The sequence below is a fragment of the Eptesicus fuscus genome, chromosome 16 (genome assembly GCF_027574615.1).
Source record: "Eptesicus fuscus isolate TK198812 chromosome 16, DD_ASM_mEF_20220401, whole genome shotgun sequence".
Classification (NCBI taxonomy): domain Eukaryota; kingdom Metazoa; phylum Chordata; class Mammalia; order Chiroptera; family Vespertilionidae; genus Eptesicus; species Eptesicus fuscus.
In genome coordinates, this window is record NC_072488.1 from 58,536,939 (window position 1) to 58,561,731 (window position 24,793).

The window sequence follows — 24,793 nt, forward strand, 5'->3', positions numbered from 1 at the left end:
GATAAGAAACGAGAGAAAAAAACTCTCTGGGAAAAGCCAAAAAGAGGCGATTGTGCTACATTCTGGGATGTGTGTGTGAGTGTGCTTATAACAGTGACAATGCATTGTGTATGCACCATGCTACTTCCTAATAGCAACTTTGTTGTTGGTTTGTAAGATGCAATTAAACACAGACACTCCCGAAACTCAGCAGACCACAACCAAAGTGCCTTTGCACAGGGGCCCACCTCCCGCTTCCCTCGCTCCTGCCCAGACCCAGCGCTGTCCCCGATTCAGTCATGGCCAAACGTTGCAGCATTTGAGCATGTGTTTTGTGCCAGGCCCCTGCCAAGGGCTTTCCACACATCGTCACATTTCCCCCGCCCTATGAGGAGGCTATGACTCTTCTCCCATTTTAAAAATGAAGAGACTGAGGCCCAGGACCTCCATGTACATGTTTGAGGTGCCCCCACTAACAAGCATTAGGACGAGCACATGGACCCGTGTCTGCCTGCTCCTGGAGTGGGCCCCTCCCCACCTGCTGATTGCTGGGGGAGTCAGCCTGTGACTAGAGGAGGCCTTGGGTTCTCCTCTCCACACTCCTGAGACACCGACTGCTTACAGGGCTCTAACCTGGGAGACCTACTGTGCAGGACCCAGAGCCAAGGCTGAGGAAGTGAGAGCACTTGACTGGATCAGGGACCCTATCTCTCCTCCTCTCTGCTTCCTCTTCCCTTCTTCTGGAACCCAGGGCTCGGCGTGCAGAGAGCCCAGGGTGGACCAGGGGACACCAGGCCACATGCACAGAAGGAGTAAGGGCCACAGTGCAAAACCCTGTTGTGGCCACCAGGTCCTGGCTGGGGAAGCTGCGTGGGGGCTGTCAAAGAGCTACCTCCTGGGGAGCCGAGGGGGAGGCCCAGGTCCCAGGTCCCAGGTCCCTTCCCCGGAAACAAATACTCAGAGAGTTGTTTGGAACAGTGCTGTTTCCAAACAAGGATGCAGGCAGGGGGCTCTGGCTTCACACAGGCTGGGGGGCCAGGAAATCCAGGCTGGGGCCTGTGGAGGGTACAAGTCTCCAGGCCGTAGTGGGTTCAGAAGCCAGGTGGCCCCTTGCCTGCTTAGTGGCTTTACCTGATTAGTTTGGTCAGGCAGGAGGGGTCCTGGGGGCCCAGCAAGGTGGTGGGATACGCAGAGAAAGGACAAAGGGGAATGAGCTTCCCTAGGGGGAGGATGTAACATGTGACTGAGGAGGAGACAGAGCTACGCTGGGGAAAGGGGAGGGGAGGGGAGGGTAAGGGGAGAGGACTGTTGCGGGGGGGGGGGGGGGGGGCATGTGCAGGGAGAGGGGTGGATGATGACAGAGGGGTGGGCAGGGCCTCTGTCCCACCCCAGGTGCTAAGAAAGGGACTCCAACAGGGGGAGAACAGGGTCTTCTCGGTGCTGACATGCTGAGGAGGAGGAGGAGGAGGAGGGACGCCTGGAAGAATCTGTGGGCTCTGCAGCTCAGCAGCAATTGAGCTTTTGAGAATGAATAAAGGGGGTCGTGAGCAGACGGGGTGGAAAGGGAACAGGCAAGATGGAGTGAGGAAGCTGGAAGTGGGGGACCGTCCAGGCCTGGACGCCGGCCTGGGCTCTGGGGGCAAGAGCGGCGGAATCCTCTGGTCCAGGCCAAGTCAAGGTGGAAGGCGGCAGCCCGGCATCACCTGGCAGCCAGCAAACCTGTCATGGATTCAGAACAAAGGAGGTGAGTGACAGGGATGGGGTACCTGCCAGGGCCTGTCGGTGCCGCTGCTGGGTGGACCAGACCCCACACTCAGACCCCACCAAGTCCCAGAACCTGTCACCCCCCTGGAGCCCCCAGTTGTAGAGAAGGCCTGGGACGGGAGAAGGACGGTGGTCCATGCACCCAGAGCAGGGCTTCAGGGCCCCAGCCCCTCCCCTTCCTTCCCCCAAACCTCTGCCCCGGCACCAAGGAATTAAGGGGGTGACTCACCCAAGGGGGTCCTACAGCTTCAGGGAGGTGACCCGGGGGATGTGGAAGAGCTGAGTCTCCTCGGAGCTGCTGGAGCTGTGGCATCACAGAGAGAGTGAGGGACCCCGCACAACCCCAGCCCAATGGGGACAAGCCCAGAGCCCCGACTTTCCCGCCTCAGATGCTATGGCGGGGGGGGGGGGGGGTGGGCGCAGAGTCTGAGCACAATGCCTGGAGGGTGCGCTGTAGCAAGGAGCAAGAGTGGCTCCTCACTGTGGCCCCTTGGGGCCAGCATGCGCCTCCTCTGCCTGGCGGGGTCTCAGGAGGGGTGTGGGCCCCTGTTGCCCCCACAGTCCTGGCAGCCCCTCACCTGAGGCGTTTCCAGATGGGATGGAAGTACTTGGAGGTCTTGATAGCAAAGATGATGCTGGGGACCAGGAAGAAGGTGCACCACGCCAGGCAGAACCAGAAGGCGTTCTGGAGCAGGGGGTGTGGGGTTAGCTCGCCGGGGCTGGGCAGCTCGGTACCGCAGGCCCCCACCGCCTCAGTGAGGGGCAGGAGGCAGTGCTCCCAGAGCCGAGTGCAGGCCTGCGGCAGGGACCCTGCCTCACCTCAGGTCCTGCTCATGCACCCCCCCCCGGGGGGCCTTAATGTCCACGAGCCCGTATGAGCGCCCCAGCACTCACCCAGGGGTCAGCCATCATGTCACACAGGATCACGCGGCCATTGTCCAGGGCTCCAGAGAGGGGCTGGCAGGTGGCGATGTGCTGAGTCACCTGTGGCATCCACAGGAGGCAGGTACATCCAGACCCACAGGTGCACACCCCGCAGTCAGGGAGAGGTTGACAGATACCGACAGGTCCAGGGACACATGGGGGAGACCGGAGACACACGAACACATGGACGGACACATGGACACACGAACACGGAGATGTAAGGACACACAGCTCAGCTCCTGCCCTTTCCATCATGCCCCAGCCTGCATTAAGCGCCTACTGTGTGCCCAGCACTGTGCCTGCAGTCACGCTCTCCCTGGAGAGGCAGCACAGCTTGCGGAGGCTGGTCAGCGAGGCCTGCAGGAGGAGGCAGGCCTGAGGGCTGGGTTGGGCTCAGACAGGATGGGCAAGGGGCCAGCACGAGGAAGGGCGTGCGGACGGGTGTGGGCAGCACGTTCGGGACCCTTGGCCCGTCCCGCTCACACTCAGGCCTCAGAGAGGGCTGCCTGGAGGGTGGGTGTGCAGAGCCCAGCTAGCGAGCAGGGGCATGGATGCCGGGTTTGGGAGTTTGGGCTCCAAGGCACCTCTAGGGAATCCCCAAGGGGCTCTGGGGTGGAAGAAGGTAGAGCAGAGTGAATGGCTGGTACCGCTGCGAGTGAGTGATCGGCAGTGGCTCTGAGGCCAGGAGGGGCCTGAGCCCCACTCACCTCCTCTCTCACCCAGGCCACGTACTGGGAGAAGTAGCCCATCTCCCGGGTCAGGAAGCACTCGCTTTCCTGCGGGAAGGAGAGGAGCGCTGGGCTGGCAGGAGTCCCAGGAACCAGCACCCAGTACCCATGCGTGGCACCGTCAGGTCAGGGCTGGAGGAGAGGCCGGGGTGGGAGCCATGTGTGACTCAGCCCCTCGACCCTCCTCTGGCTCTGAGGCAGCCGCCACCCCTCTGCCATCCCTCACTCACGTTCCTCAGGATACGGGTGGCCCAGGCCGGCAGCTCTCCTTTCAGGTGGGTGACCCTGTCCAGGGCACCTGAGGTCTCCCGCTGGGGAGAGGGGACGGGCTCGGTCAGTGTGCCGCTCGGTCAGGGAGCAGCCTCACTTATGAACTCAGCAGAGAGCACACAGCACGTCAGCTTGGGGCAGGGTGTTCCGCCCTAAGGTCACAGAGGCCCAGACAGTGGTCCTCAGGGATCTGCTCACCCACCCCAGTTCTTCCCACCCAGCCCTCAACCTCCCGTGGGACCGGGCAGAGCAGGCGAGGTCCCAAGCCAGCTGGGCCTCTTCCTCCCTCCCTCTGCTGCCCACCTGCTCCACCCCACCCTCCCATCTCCAGAGCCACCTGGAGGTTTGGTGCTGAGAATGCCAGAGTCCTGACACTGATGTTGAGCTTGGCCTGTGGAGGAGAGATGGGGGCTGGTTAGGGCAAGAGCAGGATCCGGTACCTGCCTCCCCGTTCATGCCCCCTGCCTGCCTCCCCTCCCCCACAGGCCCCAAGCTCCCTGGGCCTCCAGCTTACCACAAGGCTCTGCTGGGGGAGGACCTTCTCCTGGTAGAGGGTTCTGAGCCCTTGGGCCTCCTCCTGCAGTTGCTTCCCCAGCACAGAATTGCCCTGAGGGGAGACAGGGACAGAATGGCCTCTGCCCAGGACTGGGCAGCCCTTGCCAGCATGTCCTTTACCAAACTGTTCAACCAACATGCTGAGGGGTGTGCGTGCCAGGCTCAGATGAAAACACTAAGGCCTCCTTGAACTCCTGGGCCGGATCTGGGTTTGGAGGCCTAAGCTCAAGTTCAAGGTCTACTGCTAGCTTGCTGGGCATCCCTAAGTCAGCCACAGAACCTGTCTGAGTGGCATCTGCTGGGTGGGGCCTATAACCTATCTGGAAAGTAACTTTTAAACTCTAAATATTTCTAAATACAAAGTGCTGTTTTCCCAGCAGAGCTGAAACTCCTGAGGGGCAACTGTCATGATATCTGCTCCATCGCACTGTCCTCTTGCCACCTGTCCCAGTGGCCCCCACAGCACTGAGCACTTAGAAACACTTGCTCCATGGTGTGATGTCAGACCAGTCAGTCCGTCTGACCTCACAGATGGAACAAACCAGGCCCAGGGATGGTAAATGACTTGCCCAAGGCCACACAGTCAATTGGTGGCCGAACTTGAGTCAAAACTGATACTGAAAAACCCTTCAGCCCTGCTGGGGGTGTGGAGCCTCACTGGTGGGAGCCTCAATCCCCTGCCTTTGCCCTTGCCCCCTCCCCAATACAACCACTCTCACCCCCTCCCGTGGCACAGGCCTCTCCCCGACTCCTGCGTGCCCAGTGGGGTCCCTGTTCCCTTCTCACCTGAGAGTGGGACAGAATTTCCAGATCGTGGGCCAGCTTCTCCACACTGGTGTTCACCACGGGCTTCTCGATCTGGGGGCAGATGGAGGGGCCAGGAGGGGATGAACCCTGGTTCCCCCTCCCCTGACTTTCCAGTCTTTGCAAAAGTACTGCACACCAGGTAAGTCAGTAGGGACACATCAGCAGGTTTGACTGAACCTGTGACTGACACCATTTTCCATTCAGATAGAAGAAAAAAAGTGAGGCGCCCTCTGGTGTACCCCAAGGAAGAGACTTCCCACCATCATTTGCCACAGCAGAGGGTTCAGAACCACGGACAGCGGCACTCTCTGGGGTAGGGGGGACATTCACTCCAGCCCAGCAGGATGGGGCACATGGTCTAGGCCACATGGTCTGGGGACAAACCTCCCCCCACCCCCTGCCCAGGGACATGGGGGCTTGAGAAAAGATGGAGGGCCGGGACAAGGCGAGATGCACCCCTCCAGCTCCTCCTCGGGCCCCTCTGTTCTGCAGCGGTCTGGCCTGAGGGGCCCACGGCTGACCTGGATGAGGAAGCCAGGGTAGTGGATGTTACTAAGCCCACTGCTCTGCAGGGCCTTCAGGTCCCGAAGGCCAGCTGGACTCAGCAGGTCCAGACTCTCCATGTCCACTTTGAAGTTCTGCAACTCCTGCTCCAGCTTGGCCGAGTACTGGGAGAGAGGGAACAGGGTGGGGACATGTCCAGGCCCTGAGCCAGGGCCCCAGAGGTGCTGTCCTAGATGGGGCGGTCACCAGGGCCTCCATGCTGGATCCTTCCAGCCCCAGACAGACCCCCAGAGACCTCTGCTTCCTACCCACCCTCTCCCTCCAACCCATAGCCACCAATACCTAGCCCCCTCAAACACCTGTCTGGTTATTGGACAGCAACACAGACCTTCCCTGGCATCCAGTGTAAAATAGCTTCCCCAGCCCACCTTTCACATCACCATGTGTCAGGGGCTTCAGAGTACCTGTCCCTGTGACATTGTCTATGTGTGCACTTGCCATTGCCATCAGCTCTGTGAGAGCAGCGCCTCCTCTGCCCATTCTGAACCAAACCCTCGGAGTCTAGAGCAGGGGCTCACATGTGGTGGGCACAGGACAAGTGTGTTGAATATGAAAAAGTGAATGGATGGATGGATGATAGAATGACTTAATGAATGAACACAATCACTTAAGACAGATCACAGTTTAAAAAGGAACACTCAGCATTTCCCAGCCATTGCTGGAGGAGATTTAAAGGGTATGACATTCAGCCATGTTTAACAGATGAGAGACTGAGTCCAGAGAGGGGCACTCATCTGCCCGAGGTTTCACAGCAGGTTAGAGAATGGAGCCCAGCTCTGGTCCCCTCCTGCCCACCACCCTGCCTTCCCAGGGGGAGAAAGGCCTAATTCTTTCTCAGAGGCATCCGTGACAGGCGGGTACAGGAGATGTTTGAAGGCAGCCAGAGCTCTCCTGGTGACCTGGGAAGCACACCTTGTCACACTTATCTCTGCCTCACCAGCTCTTTGAGGACAAGCACTCTTAAGGTCACAGTTGATGTTGCCAGATGGCCACAAGGACTGCCCAGTCCCTCTGAACTTGAGGCCCTAATGTCCAGACTCTTCTGTGAGCTGGACCCTCCCCTCCCAGGTCCGGCTGAGACCCCTCCCCACAAGAGCCATGACTCCCAGCCAGCAGAGCAGGGCCCCTCTGCCCAGGCCCCTGCTGAAGCCCTCTCTGGCCAGCCTTCCTCCACGGGCATTGTCTGTCATGACTGAGAACCCGGTACCACCTGCTCTGTGGGTATCTTGTCTGGTTAGAGACACTGGAGGAGCAGAAAGCTAAGGCCCCCATTTATAGGTATGGAGTTGGGACTGTCACCTGGACCATGGGGCTATGCTGGCTGGCAGGACTCAGTTACTATGCTGCCCTGTGGGCTGAGAATGAGTGGTGGGTTCAAGAGGAGTTGGAAGGTTTTCTGGATGGAGAATCAGGAGTCAGCATGCTCGGGGCAGGGGTGGGGGGTTCCCAGGACATGCCTGGGAAAAGCTCCCTGGGGGCCTGGGAGTCAAACAACTCTCCCTCACCTCCCTTAGGGGTGGAGAGAGGAAAGGAGAGAACATACACCCTCAGGAGATCCCCATTCTCCAGCAGCTCTCATAAAGTAGCTCTTCCTCCTGTGTCCCAGAACTGTTTCCTATGGGCATGGATCCTTTTCCCCGTTCTATGCACCAAGCTCTGGCAAAGTCCAGCGGCTGAGGGATTGAATCCTGCCACCGACTGACAGTGTAAGCTCAGCAAGGGGCCATCCCTAGTGGTACCCAACTTCATCACCATCATTTTCACTGTCACCCCATCCCAACTGCAGCATACCAACCAATGCCTGTCCCGGGCAGGACACACCCTCAGCCTCCTGCTCACTGTCACCAGCCTTCCCTACTGCCACCTCATCTGTGTCCAGTTTTCCTGGAGCACAATGCTCAGAGCTGGCCACAGGCCCAGGCACTCACCCACCCACCTGCACATCCCAGAAACCTCCTGGGCTCCAGCCCTTGGCCAGGCCCCGAGCTGCCATCAGGGCATCTGGACCTGAGGCACCTCAATTGCTCTTGCAGACATCTTAGGTTCAAGGAGATGGTCCCACCACAGAGGCAAGACCGGAGGAGGGGGATCTGTAAGAAGGGTCCCCACAGCCTCTGGTTCCCTCACCTGGCTCAGATCCAGGTACGTCTCCAGGTCATAGGAGTCATTGAGCTGCAGGACCCTCCAGAGTGGAGCCGCTTTCCTGCACTGCCTGGGGAGGGGCGCAGGGGGGGACAATGGGTGTCAAAGATGAGAGAGGGGATGGCCAGGGGACTGATGTCACCCTAATGGGACACCCACCTCAGATCCTCCTCACACCCTGTCCCAGCCCAGGCTTCCTACTCACTGATAGGCCAGGAGGATACTGATGTTCTTCTTCAGACCAAGAAGGTGGGACAAGTTCATGGACGAGGGCAAGTTCCCCGGTGTGTCAACAAACTGGAGATGGGTTAGAGAGAAATGAGCCTGGAGTGGGCAGGGGCAAGGTTGTCCCAGCCAAGGGCTCAGTCCCATGACATCCTGGCTTAGCAGACAACATACCCTTTTGACTCCAGCCCAAACCTGCCTCCAACTCAAATCACCCTGGGCCCTAACACCCAGCAGGGACCCTTCCCACAATTCTTGAGGAGGGAGGTAGCCTGGTCTGCAACAGAGAATCTGGGATTACCTGCGAGAAGCACTGAAAAACCAAGACCCAAGTTCGCAGAGTTAGGAGAAAGAGGGCTGAGGTCTGGGAGTCCCCGCCCTGGGGCTGGGCATCAGTCCAGGCACTCACGGGCTCTCGCTCCCACTCCTCACTTATTGGTGGTTTTCTGTCTTTCTTGGGCCTTCATCATTGCCCCTTCCTCTCCCTCTTGCCTTCTCTGGCCCCTACTTCCTTCCACCCTCTTTCTCTGCTCATATCTCCTTCCACCCACCTCGTAGAGCTCCCCGCTCTCCCAGCTCCGACACACCAGCGTCTGCACGTTGCCGCCCACCAGGAAGGTGGAGAAGACGAGGAGGATGAGGGGTGCAGCGAAGAGGAAGCTGAGGTTGGCCCCACTGGGGAAGGCAGAAGGGTGGGGATTGAGGCGAGAGAGACCCTCTGTCCCCACCCACATCCCAGGCCAGCGTGGTCAGCAAGTTGGCTCCAGGGCAGAGCCCTTTGGGGAGAAAAACTCAGAGGACTCCACCACCTTGGCCCGGAGTTAGAAATGCTGACTGTCCCCACCCCGTCCACCCCCATCCTCAATGTCGCTGGGCCCTGGCAGCCTAGAGGAAAGGGTAACTTTTGCTCAAAGAGACAGGACTGCTGCCCCTTGGGCCCAGGGCACATAGAGGTGACCAGCTCCAGAGCTCAGCTCTCAACAGGGCCACCTGGCACAGCCAGCCATGACCCACCAGCAGGCGCAACTTAGAGGGTCTGAGCAGGACCAGTGCAGCTGACCTGTAGGGCTTTTTTGGGAGGTAGGCACAGCCCCATGTCAGGCCTGAGCTTAGAGTAAAACACGGGCTGGATTTCAGCCCCCAACCACCCCTTTGGCCAGGCACCCTTATGCAGTGAGCAGCCTGCACACCTGAAAGTGGCAGCCCTGGCCTTAGAGACCATCTAGTCCAGGGCAAATAGATTCTATCTCTGGGGCCACCTCCTATTGGTGGTGCTGCCTGGAGGCGGGGTTAAGGAAGATCCGAGGCTCTGTCTGGGCTCAGTGGGAGTGCCCTTTGGTTACTATCATTGCAACTGGTGTGGAGGTGGAAGTGCTTCTGTGTTGTTATGGGGCCCAGATGGGTTACTGATTTGCCATGACCACCCAGCACGTCAGCCTCTCAGTGCCCAGGACAGAAGGAGTGTCCGTGGGCACAGGGGAACCTGGCCAGCCCGATGGGATAGACCCTACCCTCTCCACACCCTTCTTACACCATGAGGACGCGGGCTCCAGCCCTGCCCTTGGCCTCCAAGTGGCTGCGGTCCCGCTGGGCAGACAGCCCCCAGATGCCCAGGTTGAGGCCCACGAGGTTACAGACCACCACAAGCAGGACCACAGAGCACAGAATGTAGCCCACAATCCACCTGCCACAGAGAAGAAGCTGGTGTCACGGAGAAGGGATAGGCTAGCATAGGACCTAGTGGCTGGGTGGGGCCACTAACCCCAAGGCTGGGGACTTAGAGTGTAGATTTGGATACTTCCTGACACACATCCCGCCCCTCCCCCCTGCTTCTATGGGGTCTACAGGCTCAGATCTCAAGGGCACGCAGCCAAGGTTGGGACACAGGGGCCCAAGGAGTAAAGGATCTTGGCTTAAAAGGAGGCAGAGGCTTAGTACAACAAGGAGTTGATGGGGACTGTAATGGGGCCCTGGTGACCAAGAGCCTGGGCTGCTGACTCCACCCCCACCCCCATGGGTCCCGAGCACCTGTATTTCTCGTATCTCTGCACCTCCTTCAGGTAGAGGCGGCTACTGTTTTCCACCTTCTCCAGTGCCTGGCTCCAGCGAGAGGCTGCCTCCCAGTTTGGGAACGCTTTGGCCAGTGTCTTCAGCCCTCTAGGCTGCTGGGCCACTGCCTTCTTCAGCTCTGCCCAAAGCAGCAGGGGCTTATGGGTTGGGGAAGGCACCCAGGGGCCCAGGGAGAAGGATGGGCAGGTAGATCACCTGGGACCCACAGAGAGGGCCCACTCTGTCCAGGCCCAGCCCAGGAACAGCCGTCAGCCTCCACCCACAGCCCCACTCCTCAGTCAGCGAGCCTGTCGTTAGGGGTGGAGTGGGGTGGCATGCTGGGCAGCCAGCCTGGCCCCTGGGCAGGGCCTTACCTTTGACCACATCGGCCAACTGCAAGGGAGCCAGGAGTGGGAGGGCGTTAAAGGTGCTGTTCTCCTGCCAGAGCAAAAGGCAGCTGTGCCTCCCGCTCTATACCTGGGGATCCCCGCGTGGGGACCTCGACACCCCCAGGCCCAGGGAGAGGGGATCTCACTTTGTGCTGCTCCCAACTCTGGAAATTGGGAAACAGCCTTCCCTTGGTTCCCTTGGTCGATGGCTTCCTTCCCCTCCCTGGGCCCAGCCTGACTCAACTCCCCAGAGCTCCTCGATGACCCTGCTTTGGATCCCCAGCCCTCGTGCCTAGACTATTGCAGTAGACTCCCGTGTCTCCCATCCCTCCTGCGCATGTCCACTAGGTGTATTTCCCTAGAGTCCATTCTAACCCCTCTCGCAGCCTCAGCTCCCACTCCTTCCTCCTGGAACCCTCTGCTGCAGCCACCTCACACAGCCTCACCGTTTCCTCAACTCAGGCGTTCCAGGCCTGGGTCATAGGTGCTGGCTCATGCTGTGGGGTCCCCCACAGCCATGTCCACCCAGGAGATCCTGCCTGCCTTCGGGGCTCAGCTGCAGGCTCCCTCCCTGGCTGCCCAGCCCCCACACCCCGAGGGTCCTAGCTCTTGCTTCTGAGTTCCAGGCCTGCTTCCCCCACCAGACCGTGTGCCCTCAAGAACTGGCATCCATCGGGGGATTCCAGCCCTGGGTACCACGTGATGGTGAGGCCCTGCTTTGACCCAAGTCTTAGGTTCAACTGGGCAAGCACCCGAAAGGGGGAAACTGAGGCTCCTCACTGTGAGCTCTCTGCCAGGTGGGGGAGAGGCCAGGTAGACAGGGTGGGCACTCACCTCCTGGACCATGCTGGAGAAGTTGGCCTCCGGGACCCCCTCCAGGCGATGTAGGACGTCGTCCACATGGGGGACCTGAAATTGGAGGGGTGGGTGGTAATGACAAAGGCCTGAAAGGGATCCCTGAGGGAGGATGGGGGCAGAGGCCACTGAAGCCTCAGTGTCCTCGTGTGTAAAATGTCGGGACCAGCACAGCCCTCTGTCCTGGGCGGCAGTGAGACCTCAAGGAGTTCATGGCACACTTTGTGCTGTAGGAAAGCTGTTGCCCCTCTGCCAGGATGACCAGCATTAGCCCCGGGGGGAGTGGAGAAGCATGGGGGGTCTGCCTTGGGAAACAGGGGACTCCGGGGGCAGCAGGCAGGGCAGCCCCCCTCGCTCTAACGGCCTCTGTCCGGCCTGCACCTGGCTGAAGTCAGCTCCCAGCTCCAGGCCATGGACCTGGCTCAGGGTCTCCTGGCAGCCCTGGCAGCTGGGCTCCTGCAGCAGGTCACGGAGGCGCTCTCGGTGCACCGAAATAGCCTGATCCAGGTCCCGCTGCCCCTCCCGCAGCTCCAGGAGGGTGGCATTCAGGGCTCGGAGGTGGTCCACGGAGACCTGCAGGGCTGAGAGACACCCCCCCACACACACAATCTTGACTGAGCAGTCCCCCCACTGCTGCCGGCATCCTCAGAGGCCTGGAGGGAAGCAGAACATCTCCCCTCCCCCCCCCCCCCGCCCCCACCCAGCCAAAGGGAGATGCCAACATTGACCTCTATCTAACCTCAACAGTTATAAGGGAAATGGCCCCAGGGCGCATTCAGGCAGGATCTGGGCAAGGGTGCCCAAGGGGATCCTAGGACAAAGCCAAGGGTGGGGCTTGGCTAAGGCGGCAAAAGAATTCTGGGGCCGAGTGAGGGTGGGGCCTGGCCTCCGGAGACACCACCCTGGACGCTGGTCCCACTCACCCTGGCCCAGGCTGAGCAGTGAGGCCAGCATCCCATACACCGTGCTCCTGAGCTGGGTGTGGATCGCGCTCCCGATGCTCGCGGCAACACCTGAAGAGCACAGGGCGGTCTGAGGGCTGGTCCCCAGGCGCCAGGAGCCCTCCCTGCCGGCCCATCCAGCCTCCCCAGGTTCTGCAGCAGCCTGACTGCCCAGCTGGGCCCAATCCCCACCTCTGTGAGGGTGTTCCCAGGGGGAGCCCAGGATGAGGGGACGAGAGGGCCCCTCAAGACAGACCTGGGCAGCGGGCCCCAGGGGCTGGCCCAGCTGCCAGCCAGCTCTAATCCTCACCATCCAGGTCCTTCAAGACGCGATTCTGGGGCACGGAGAACTGCTGTGCCACAGCCTGCAGCTCCTAGGCAACAGAGGGTGGTCACCTGTCGGCACCCCCTCCATGCTTTCCCAGCCCATCCCCTGACTCAGGGGTGCATTTGTGTAGTACAGGGACTCTCCAGCAGGGGGCAGCCAAGTACATGTTGGAAGGGGCCCCCTTTGGGCTAATTTGCAGGACCCACTCTGACCTGCCTAGGCCTGGTGCTCATGTGGGTGAGGGGTTACCCGGTGCTCACCTGGGGGACATCAGAGACCAGGCTCCGGAGGCTGAGCAGCGTCTCGGGCACGGCCTCGACACTGGGGCCCATGTGCTCATGCACACGCTGGTTGGTGACAAAGGCACAGACGACACCAATCCTGTGGGATGGGGGCGGAGGAAGGAACTCGCTGGATGTCCTTGGGCACCTGGGCCTGGGCCCACCCTCCCGCCTGAGCCGGGCACCCCTCACAGCAGCACGAGGGTGGTCAGCAGCAGGAAGGTCATGAGGGTGCCGCGCTCACAGGCCATCTCCTTGTACTCCGTCTTCACTGGGCCCCCACAGCGCTGGTGGCCACGGCAGCAACAGAAACAGAGCCCGGCAGTGGGCACCACCAGGAGGTAGAGGCCCGCGATGACAGCGCACACCACGTAGCCAGCCTCGTACCGCACCACCTGCAGGGCAGGCGACAAGGCTGTTCTGACCCACCAACCAGCCTGCCCTGCAGGACACCCCGGGGCAACCAGGAGGGCGGATGCACACAGCGGGCACTTTCACGAATGTCCTTGAACTCAAGCAAGTTGCACGTGTCCTTATTGTTGTTTACCACCTTACAACTGAGGAAACTGCCCTCCAGGGAGGTCGGGGTTCACTGCAAACCCCAGTTAAGGGCAGAGCTGTGGTTTGAAATCAGGTCTGCTGACTGCAGGGCTCATGAAAGAGAGGAAGGGATGCCCAAGACCCACCCTGGGGGACAGCCAGCAAGGCGGGCTGAGCTGGGGGCCTTCCCCTTCAGGCCCAGGCTCAGCCTGAACTCCCTCTCCACCCTGCCCAGCCTCACCTCATCCACCTTCACGGAGGCCGGCTCATTCAGCACGTTCCTCACCAGCTCTACGGAAAAAGTCAAGCTGGGGGCTTGGGGCAGCGACTGCTCTGCCCCTGTTCCCACCCCACACCAGGAGAGATGGGCTCTCTGGAGGGTGTCCTCCCACCACCAAGGCACCCTGGGAGAAGGCAGTGTCACCACAGCCCCTGGCCATCATGCCCAGGCCTCGGGATGGAGGGGCTGAGGGAAGGCCTGGCCAGCCCCTCCTCCTGGACCCTACAGGCTGGCCCTGCAGCGGGAAGCCAAGCCACCGGCCTGGTTAAGAGTGGAGAAGGGCCTGGCCTAGCAGCTCCTCCCCTGGAGAGGCAGGGGACAGGCTGAGAGGGCCCTGCAGCCCCTCCTGCTCCTCCCAGCCCCTAGCACCACTAGACCCAGAGGAAATCTTAGCCAGCTCTTCGGGAACTTCTAATGTAACCTCTATATTAGGTCAGAGACTGAGGCTCAGAGAGGAAAAGGGCTCACCCAAGGTCACACAGGAAGGTCCTGGAAGGGTCTCCAGGTGATGCCCCTGGGCAGGAAGATGGGGGTGGGAATGCTGGGGATCCCGCCCTCCAAAAACCCTGCTCCACGATGGAAGGGGACAGGGTGCTGGCCAGGACCCAGTCCCGCCCGTGGCCCGCCTGGGGAGAGCACACTCACCGGCAGGGAAGGGGTTGAGCTGCACAGTGGAGAGGAAGCGACGCACGGTGCCATAGAGATGGTCCAGGGGCCCGGGAGCGCGCACACGAGGGGCCAGCCACCGTTCCCTGGCTGCCCGCGTGAAGGTCAGGCGCGTAGCCGGGCCAAGGGACTCACAGTCCATGGCCCGCGCCCCCGGCAGGCTCAGGGCCAGCATCAGGCCCAGGCCCAGGCCCAGAAGAGGCGCCATGAGGTTGCCTGCGGCTCAGGGCAGGCGGATGTGGGCTCCGGCGGCAGAGAGTGCGGAAAGCGCACAGGGCCGGCTGTGCATCCTTCACCAGCCTCCGTCCTTCAGTTCTCAAAACTGGCCTGACAGGTTTGGGCTCCAGAGCTACCTGGGCGCTGGCCCAGAGCGCTGGAAGGGCAGGGCGGAGGCCTGGAGTTGGGGGCAGGGCCTGTTAGGACCGCCCTCAGCACCTGGGGTGTGGGAGCCTGGGCGCTCTAGCCCCTCCCCAGGGCCTCCTGGGAGGGCTGCCTCCGAGCTGGGTTAGAGACGCACTCAGTAGCTCTGGATTGGCTAGGGTGGCCCAATTTCAAATATTATATCCTGTGCTCAGACCAGCAGCCCAGACTGGGAGCTGGGAAAACAGCCACCCAGGGAAGCCCTGGCCCCAGGGTGGCAAGAGCAGCCTTCCAGGCCTAGGAGCCAGGCTCCTCTCCCAGCTCCTTCTGGGGCCCGCTGTCCTCTCGCCCACACCTCTGCTGCCAGGCCCATCTGGAGCAGAGAGGCCACCAGGCTTTGACCCGAGGGGCTCTCGGAGGGGCCGCTCAGGCAGGCACAGGCCTTTGGGTGGGCAGATCCCCGCCAAGGTGGGCGCTCTGGCCCAGGAGTGCCCCATCCAGTCGCAGCTGAGAGAACTGATCCAGGCTATGCCCCGCGATGTGTCTACACAGGCCTCTGCCTTCTAAATGGCCGTGTGCCTGAGACCGAGACACTGCCTGTGGCTGAGCAGGTCCTGGGGAAATAGGCCAAGCGGATGGGGATGATCCTGGCAGCATGATCCATCACACCAAAGCCACCCCGATGGCCACCCGACGAGGGAATCCGTAAAATGAGCATCTCACATGACACCCCAGGCAGCCATTAAAGAAACTGCTGTGGAAATGGCTCTTTGACCTGGGAGATACTCACGGGGCACTAATGCGAGCAAATGGCTGATCACGTAACAGGACGCGAGGGAAGGCATGCAACGCGAGCAGCTCTGGGTAACGCCGGATAAAATCACAGGCGACTTTTATCCTCTTCTGCTCATCTCTACTGACCACTGTCTTTGCCTGACGCACGTGTTGTTTGTGTCCAAAGAAGTAATAGGAGTTTGTGAGTTTCCATGGAGCCCTGGAGGGAGGGGCTGCTGCCCTGGTTTTCGGGGTAAGTTGCTCAGGGATTTTTTGCTGCTCATGAGGGGGAGGGGGGGTCCCTTAGATCTGAGTCAGGGCCAAGTTGGCAGCATCATCCTTACCCTTCCCATCGCTGCCCCACCGTTTTCTTAGAGCTGGGGGACAAGAGGCACAGTGGTGGAAGGAAAAGTCCTGTTAATAACGGGGTGCATGCCGGAAACGGGGCCTCATCAAAGGGTGACTCAGAGATGAGGATCACTGAGGAACGGGCTGGGGGGGTGCTGGCTCCTCGGTTCCAGGGGTGTGTGTAGGGGGGGGGGGGCAGCATTGCCCCTGGAGACCCAAGGCAAGTATGTGGCGGGAGGCCCCTGACCACTCTGCCCTGGCACTGCCGCATAAATGCCGGCTGTGCCCAACTCCCCCCCTTCCAGTCTGACTCACCTGTGCCCAGCGCCTGTGCTGGGCGCCCTGCCCCCAGGCTGCCATCAGGAAGGGCTGCTCCTCCCGCGCCTGCCTGCCCCTCCCCTCTCTCTCCTCCTCCAATTGGGGCTGTTAAAAAGTTACTCGCCTGGCGATGGCTTTCTAACTTCAGTTCTGCCACCAGCAGGGTGGAAATACCCCTTTCCCAGCTGAATCCCACCCACTTATGGAGCAGTTAGTAGCTACGATCTGGCTTTTTTTGGTATTTTCTGAGTTGGGCTGACTGGGGGCAGTGCAGTTATGTCCCGGCTCCCTGGGGAGACGAGAAACCCTTTGAGTTTGGGGTCATAAGCAGCCCAGGCCCAGGCTTGTCCCTCAACCTTCCTCTCTCTCTCTCTCTCTTTTTTTTTTTTCCTGTTAAGTAACTTTTTTTTTTTTTTATCGTCTAAAGTTTTACATAAGTCTCCTTTTTCCCCAGTTGACACACACCTCCTTCACCCCACCCCAGGCCATTCCCACCCCGGGCAAGCCCCCACCGCCCTGGTGCCTGTGTCCATTGGTTATGCCAATGTGCATGCATACAAGTCCTTTGGTTGCTCTCTACCCCCCTCCCCTGCCACTTGTCTCTGGATCTATTCTTGTTCATCAAATATGCTGATCATTATATCCCACATATGAGTAAGATCATGTGATATTTATCTGTCTCCAACTGGCTTATTTCACTTAGCATAATGTTCTCCAGTTCCATCCATGCTGTTGCAAATGGTAAAAGTTCCTTCTTTTTTATAGCGGCGTAGTATTCCATTAACCCAAAGACAGGATTTCTCCAAGAAAAGACAAGTGTACCAGCCTCTTTCTTAGCTGAGGGCAGAGGGGTGATGAAGACACTGAGTCTGCCTGTTGGCAGTGGACAAGGTGAGGCAGGAAGAAGGGATCTTCCGGAGTCAGTGGCCACACCAGGCCTGTCCTTCCCAAGTAATTCTCTCTCTTCTTAATCCTCACACGAGGGTGGGTAGAGAGAGGAGGGCAGGGGGAGAAAGAGAAATATCGATCAGTTGTCTCTTGCATTCACCCCGACCAGGGATCGAATCTGCAACCTTTTTTGGTGTGTGGGATGGTGCTCCAACCAACTGAGCCACCGGGCCAGGCCCCAAGCAGAATCTTGATGGAGCAATCTGTCATCAGACTGGCTGGCCAGCCCCAGACTCCTCCCCTCCCACAATCCCACCTGGAAGAGCAGGCAGGGCTCAGGGGCCCGCACAGGGCGCTGGACAGAGCGGGAAATGAACCTGCTGGTGTAACCCAGTTCTTTGGAGGGCCGAGCAAATGAGCTGTGTGGGGGCTGGGCTCACTAGCAGCAGCCATGCCCCTGCAGCAGGCTGGAGGGCTTTTAGAAGTGGGACAGGGCTCCAAGTTTGGTGCTGTTCTGCCTCCTTTTGTTCATGCCTTTCTGGGCATCGGGGCATACGCGCAGATCCCTTCCTCTTGCTACCCCCTGGGGCCCTCTGCCCTAGAAATTCTTTGATTGACCTGGGATCAGCTAACCATGGTTACCTTGGGAACACTTCCTGGGGCCACTTTCCCACCCCCTGGCTCACACATTCTCAGTTTGATGGTCCCTAAACCCTACAGCCCTGAGCTAGGCGAGGGGAGTGTGGAGGTGGAGACCTGGACAAGGGAAGGGACTCCACCCTCCAGAAAGCAGTTGGGAGGACAGCGTTGTGGCCACCCTCTGGGAACAGAAAGAGGAACTGTCCAGCTGTCCTCAGAAAACAGCAGGCCAGAGGGCTGGTTCCTCTTTTTGCTGCCTCAGGTGTCCACCTGTGGCCTGGGAGCAGGTCGTAAACCAACCCAAGGGGACAAAGACCGGGTCATCAGACCACGGAGGCTAGAGCAGGCATTCATGGGCCATCGAGGCTAGAGTGGGCATTCACGGGCCATCGAGGCTAGAGCGAGCATTCATGGGCCACCTAGGCTAGAGCGGGCATTCATGGGCCATCGAGGCTAGAGTGGGCATTCATGGGCCACCTAGGCTAGAGCGGGCATTCATGGGCCAATCGAGGCTAGAGCGGGCATTCATGGGCCACCTAGGCTAGAGCGGGCATTCATGGGCCATCGAGGCTAGAGCGGGCATTCACGGGCCACCTAGGCTAGAGCGGGCATTCATGGGCCACTGAAGCTAGAGCGGGTATTCACAGGCCGCTGAGGGTAGAGCGGGCATTCATGGGCCACCGAGGCTAGAGCAGGGCACTGCCATAGTGAACACACTTGATGGAAAGAAGCAAACATGTGCTAAGGCCGCTGAGAGATCTGAGAAGTGGGAATTTCTAGTAGGCATAGGAGGCATTTGAGGAGTGCAAGCATGGGAGCTGGAACTGGGCCTGGGGGCTTGGAGCCCAGATCCTGTGCCCACTGCTCTGTCTCCGACAGTCCTTGGGCCAAGGCTCACCCCAGCACGCACTGTCTGGGATCCTCTGTGTCCAACAAGGCAGAGCAGCCATCCTCCCAATCAGAATGGACCTGTTCTCCCAGGTAGGCGGTCAGCACAGCCCGCAGCACCGCAGCCACATTCTGAATCTTGGGAGAAAGAAAACAACGGCCCCACTGGAGGCAGCATCCCCCAGCCACCACGGCCCAGCCCTCTGTGACAGCCTTATGTGGTGCCGGCACGGATGCTGGGCGGTGGGTGTGTGGGGACAGTCCTCTGAGCAGGAGGTAGCACTCTCAGGGTGCTGGTCACAGTTGTTCCAAAAACCCACCAAATGCATAGACCACCCGATGAGTGTCGTTCTGAAAGTTTTAGGTGAGAATTCCATGAAAGGGAATGAAGGGCTACCTTGGTGAGAATATGTTGGAGAATTTCCACCACCATGAGCCCAGAACCAACTCTGGTTTCTTGTCTCTCATTCTCGCACCCAGACAATCAACTGTGTCTTTCCAGTGCCACCTCCCAAGCAGGTCTCCAGAATGGACCATGGAAGCCCTGGCCTGTGTTGCTCAGTGGTTAGAGTGCTGGCCTCTGCACCAAAGGGTCACAGGTTCAATGCTAGGTCAAGGGCATGTACCTTGGTTGCAGGTTCAATCCCCTGGCTCCAGTTGGGGTGAGTGAGTGAGTGAGTGAGTGAGGCAACCAATGGGTATCTCTCTCCGCCCCCCCCCCACCCCATCCTCGTGCTTCCCTCCCTCCCTTCTACTCTCTTAAAAAAAAAAAAAAGAAGGCATCATGGAAAATGCAGGTCAGACTATGTGACTCCCTGGCGTCAAGGCCTTCAGTGCTTCAGCGCCCCGCACCAGCCTCAGGGTAAATGAAAGCCATCATCTGTGCCGCCAGGTCCCTCACTGCGGGGGCAGGGGGGGGGTGCGGGGGGGGCCTCTCAGCCCCCTGCAGCTTCTGGAAGTGCTCCCTATCATTGTACACTCCTCTCTGCCCTTCCCTGCCCACATGATGCCCCCCACCCCACTCTCCACGCCTCTCTTCTACCCCATTTCTGCCCATCCTTTAGCCTTGGCTCCGTGCCATCTTCTCTTGGAGGCCCTGGCGTTCCCAGGGCAGTGAGGGATCCCTTCAGGCCCTGACGTTACCTGTGCACGCGTCTGCCTCCCAACGTGTTCGGACTTGTATCACCCACCTCAGCCCCAGCACAGTCCCCAGACACAGACATGCTCATAAATGTCTTCCTGGCCTTGAGGAAAGCGGATTTCAAAACATTCGAAGATAAAACATGTTCTCAAGACCAGAGTTTGGAAATGAGTGCGCTTCCCGCAGAGATGGGAGTGTCTCCAGCTGAAATCTGTGGGTGTGGGGTGGGTGGGCCTGTGAGGGAGGGTGGGGCGGACACGGAGGTGCTCCCCGGTGAGCACCTTGTGCCTGGGACCAACTTCCCGAGCCTTGCCAAGCAGTAAGGACGCGCGTGGGGGTTTGGGCACGTGCTGGAAGGTTCCTGTGACAGCCACTGCAGGTGGGGCCACCGGGGCACGGCCAGGAGGACGCAGGCGTGTGGGACCTCAGGCAGCCTCCCTGTCAGAAGTGGTCAGGTGCGGGGGGGAGGCAGGGCCAGGCGCACAGGCTCTCGGTGGCAGGGGGAGCTTCCAGAAGAAGCGGCCAGTGCTAGAGGCCCTCCACGAGGGCGTGCCGTGAGGGCTTCGGTCCTGGCAGCCCAGGCCCCGGGGAGGTTCTGCACCCTATGCCTGGCCGGGGACCAGAGGGCTGCCTCGTCTTCAAGCCTCGTTGGTGTCTGCGTCAGCTGAGAAAACAGCATTTTCCTTGTTACCACGTCCCCCCGCAGCCCTCCCAGCCCACCCAGCCCCCCTCTCTCCAGGTCAGCTCCCCGCTCTCCTGCGGTGCTTGTGGCCGTGGTCCCCGGGAGAAGGCAGGCAGAAGTCTGGTTTCAGAGCCTGGGCACTGGGGGCCTCCTCCTGCCTGTGAGCACCAGGGGGCAGGCTCTGCCCCTCAGGAGCCTGTCGTCAGAGGGAAACAGTCACAGCTGAGCTGAGCCGCTGGCCCTGTGGGAACGGGCCTGAGCACCATCTTCCTATCACAGGTGCGAGGGGAGGCTGCTCTTTGGAAGTCCATGCGTCCTTCCCTCCTCTGCAGGGCTCAGCAGAACCACTGATGGAGCTCAGTCTGACCCCGAGCCTCCTCCTGGGCACCTCTTATACTGCAGCTAGAAAACCTGACCGCCTTGTCCCCTTGAGACTGTGCAGAGCGGACACAGGGTGTAGGCATGAGGCCCCTTCCAGTGGAGGCTGCAAGAGGAGCCCCCTGCCGTGAGCGGGAGACCGGGCGCCGCCCAGAGGGTGGAGTTTCGGGTGGCGTGCTGCCTGCTCTGGCTCAGGGCCTGCCTCCTGTCAACACCACCACAGGAACCCCGGCGCTCAGGTGCCTGGTCCTGATGACAGAGCGAGGATTCGGAAGAATCTCCACCCACGGGAAGGGGGGTTCAAACCCACAGCAGGAAATGGAGCTGGGGAAGCGTGATGGCCAATTGGCAGACAGATTCTTAGATGCGTAACCGTTTGTGGAAACAAAAGGAGAGTGGGTTAGCTGACAGCAAGTGAGCACGAGTCAGCAATGAGGCCAGACACCCAAGAAGCCTTGGTAATGCGAGAGGCCCAGGAGGCCGAAGGTGCCCCCTGCAGAGGCCCAGTGCCACCGTCCTGTGCTGCTCGGCCCTTCGCCGAAGCGTTTACTCCCTCCCCGACAGCGGGAGCAGAAGAGGCAGGGCCAGAGCACCTGTGCCAGGCTGGGAGCCACCGAGGGCCAGGAGGAGGGCACAGGGCGGGGGGGGGGGGGCGCGTGTCAGGGAAAGACCCCATTGCATTCTGGTCTTTGTGCCAGAAGCAGCCAAGAGACCTGCCCTGCCTGCCCGGTCTGCTCCCACCTCTTCCCACCCACCCTCCACCTTCACAGACCTGGCCGCCCACGCCTGGCCCCAGCCTCAGCGTCACAGCCTCTGCGGGATGAGGGCCGTGCAGACCAGCCCTCAGCGTCACAGCCTCAGCGTCACAGCCTCTGCGGGATGAGGGCCGCACAGATCAGCCCTCCCGAGGCCCCACTCCAGCAGCATCTCCCTTTCTCGTGTGCATCGCCCAGGCTGAGGAAAGGGCCGAGTTGTCGCAGTCCCCCTCGACCAGGGAGAGCACATAGGGACCACCCTGACACCCTTGGTCCCAGGCACCACTGCCCCGTGCAGCAGCCCCTCGCAGGTGCACCCCCAGGCAGGACGCTGTACACAGGAAGGAACCGGAAGGCCGCTTTTCTGGGCCCCTGTCCTCTCTGGGGGACCCACAGCGAGAACGCTGTCCGCCCCTTCGTTAGAGAAGGCCGCTCCAGGGTGAGCTGCCACTGTGGCAGGCGCATCCCGTGCACACGTGCTGCTAACTGAAACTCAGGTGTCACAGACATGAAGTGCGGCCATTTCCTCAGGACAATGTGGGGGTGTGAATTACACAGCAGTCTGTGTCCCCAAAACAACAGAGCACCATACACTGCGGGAGGGGCTTCCGAGTCACACACCCTCCCCGTGAAATGAGTGGGGGCAATGGCAAAACTGTTCATCCCCACGGGAGACCGTGTCTTCCTGACCAGATGCAAGTCCCCAACCTGCAGCGTGAAGAGCTGCTTTCTCCGGGCCTTATCCTGGAGGGCAGGGGCACCCCCAGCTCACATGCCTGAAATTCCCTGTAAGGGCATGGGGCGGGGCTGTCTGCCGCCAGCTCCACCCCACCTTCCCCATCTACATGCTGCACCAGGCAACTTTGGGGACCAGCTCAATACAGGGCTGGGGAGTGTGTGTAAGAAGGGGGTGTAGGCAGGGCACTGGGTGCCTCAGCTGCTCCAGGGAGGGGGGCAGGGGGAGCCTGGGTTGCATGGTGCTCCAGAAGCACCTTTGGGAAACCTCCAGTTGGTTGCAGGCCAGCTGGGCTTTGGGGGTAACACCTGCCCCTGAAATGTGTGGAGATGCAGAGAACTCCCTGCCAAGGTCTGGGCAGCCTGCGTGGTTCCCTGGGGGACAGCTGGGGCTCTTGGGGATGGGCTGCCGGCAGGACAGACCGTACCAGGGAGCAAAGCAGATAGCCATAGGGGGGATCCCCACCTCGCTCCAGCTGGTCATTCCAACGCAGAGGACAGCGGGAGGAGGACTTGAAATGGAGATGACCCTGGGCAGTGACATCAAAGTGCCTGGACAATGGAGCAGGGTTTCCAAGTGCAGGAGACCCGGGGGGCGGCGCTCCGTCTGACGGAGACAAGTGACGAGTGACGTGAGGGAGCCTTCACATGGGAGGAGAGGGGGACAGACGGGCGGACACTGAGCAATTCTTTCAAAACCTCGGGGCTGTGGGGCAGTGACTCCAAAAGCAGAGGACCCTGCATCAGGGACATCAAGGCGAAGCGCAGAGCTCCAGCGCCCCTGACACGGAGCGGAGCTGCGGGAGCTGTGCCCGGTGCGAGGACAGCACAGCTGTGCCTCCCACACGCAGAGGACGGCGGGCAGTGCCACCAGACGCGGAGGACACCGGCGCAGCACTCCCAAGGCAGCAAGGAGAGCTGTGTCCCAGCACAGCGGGCAGGGCGCAGTGCCTCCAAGTGCCTCAGAGGGCGCCTCGGTGCGTCCGCACAGCCTGGAGACAATCCGTCCAATTACCTTGTTTTAAGTCACCCAGCTTGTGGTGACTTGTTTCAGCAACAACAGAAAGCGGATACAGAAACCTGATGCCCTCTATCTAAAATATGAAACTTTTGGCAGAATAACAATGCGCATGGATTTAGAAAGGAAACAGTGTGAAAGGGATTACACTGAAAATCAGCAAAGCCGTCCCTTCCCTTCTCTGCCCACGCACACCTCCCGCTCCGGATCCTGTTTTCTGGCACATCCGTCCGTGTTCCTAAAGAACGCCCTTATGCTGCTCTTTAGCTCTGTGAACAGTAGACACTGCGATTCACTTTCTGTTCTGAGAGATTAAAACTGTTCCTGGGAGATGTGCTCCCCCCAAAATGATGGCATGAGCCACGGATGAGAACACAGGGAACCAGTGTCAGGAGCCCGTGAGCCTAGAGAGGGCTCCGGAGGAAGCTGTTAGCAGACCTGCAGCTGCCGGCCGGCCTGGGGCCGGAGAGGGGCAGGGAGAGTGAGGTCGGAGGGGTGCTAGGGGTGGGTTCTGGAATAAGGGATGTGCTATAGGAGGGGCTTGATGGACTGTTTGGAAATAATTAACCATCTGTGCCTAGTAAATTATGCAAGTTATCAAACAAGGGAAATTATATAACAGAGAAAGGGGATTCGTTCAGAGCACACATACCAGTCAGGCCAACCGCAAATACGGATTCATTCAGCGTCCGGGTGTTCCCAAGTGAGGAGGGACAATGAAGGGATACAGACTGACCATGGAGGTGTCAGAAGACAGAACCAAGAGGGGGAAGTGTGACTGGGGCAGAGAAGGGAAGGGGCAGCTTTGCTGATTTTCAGTACAAAATCCCTTTCACACGTTCATGCTTAAATCAACGCGCATGTGTTATTTTGCCCAAAGTTTAATATTTTGGATAGAGGGAATGAGGTCCCTGTACCCATATTCTATTGTTGCTGAAACAAATCACCACAAGTTTGGTGACTTAAAACAATGAACTTTATTCTCTCCCCGATGTGTGATCGGAGTCCCATGGGCTCGCTGCTTCCTGGGCTCCGGGCCTCACCAGGCTGAAGTCACGAGCTGACTGTGTGGGCTCTTGTCTGACGTTCAGGGTATAGCCAGCTCCCATGCTCCTTCAGGTCATTGAAAGTATCCATTCCCTGAGATCCTATACCTGGGGTCCCCGTTTCCTTGCTGGCTGTCAGTGTGGGCCACCCTGAGCTGTTAGAAGCTGCTCTCTGCTCCCTGCACGCAGCCCTCACATCCCACAGCCAACAATGGCGCAGCAGACCCTTCTCACACCAGGAATCGCTCTGACTTCCCGTCTGTGTGTTTCTCTCGCCTCGTCCACCTCATCTCTCTGGGTGGCTCTTCTGCTTCCGATCCGGTGGGCCCACCTGGATGTTCTAGGACTGGCTTCCTATCTTAAAGCCAGCTGCTCGGTAACCTTACCTATATCTGCAACGTCCCACACTGCGGTATCTAGAGTAGTGTTTGGTTAACAAGGGACACGATCTTCCAGGGACATCTTTAGACGTTTGCCTATGACAGGTTTCTTTACGTTAAAGCTTCTCACTGTTTTAATTTGTGAGCATGAACGCT

General features: G+C 59.8%; 1 protein-coding gene across 1 annotated transcript; it reads right to left on the bottom strand.

Annotated features, from left to right (window-relative positions):
• Nucleotides 1–1,320: 1,320 nt before the first annotated feature.
• Nucleotides 1,321–14,697, bottom strand: PROM2 (prominin 2). The gene is made up of 24 exons (XM_008160572.3): nt 14,267–14,697; nt 13,583–13,632; nt 12,994–13,196; nt 12,781–12,901; nt 12,503–12,566; nt 12,175–12,264; nt 11,633–11,832; nt 11,231–11,305; nt 10,382–10,445; nt 9,987–10,146; nt 9,490–9,642; nt 8,510–8,633; nt 7,939–8,030; nt 7,719–7,803; nt 5,549–5,695; nt 5,007–5,078; nt 4,180–4,272; nt 4,003–4,056; nt 3,626–3,706; nt 3,375–3,443; nt 2,638–2,727; nt 2,322–2,428; nt 1,973–2,047; nt 1,321–1,698 (listed from the first exon to the last, which is right to left on the bottom strand). The coding sequence occupies exons 1-23, from the start codon at nt 14,493–14,495 to the stop codon at nt 1,984–1,986; spliced, it is 2,487 nt and encodes an 828-aa protein (XP_008158794.1). The 5' UTR covers nt 14,496–14,697; the 3' UTR covers nt 1,321–1,698; nt 1,973–1,983.
• Nucleotides 14,698–24,793: the final 10,096 nt, after the last annotated feature.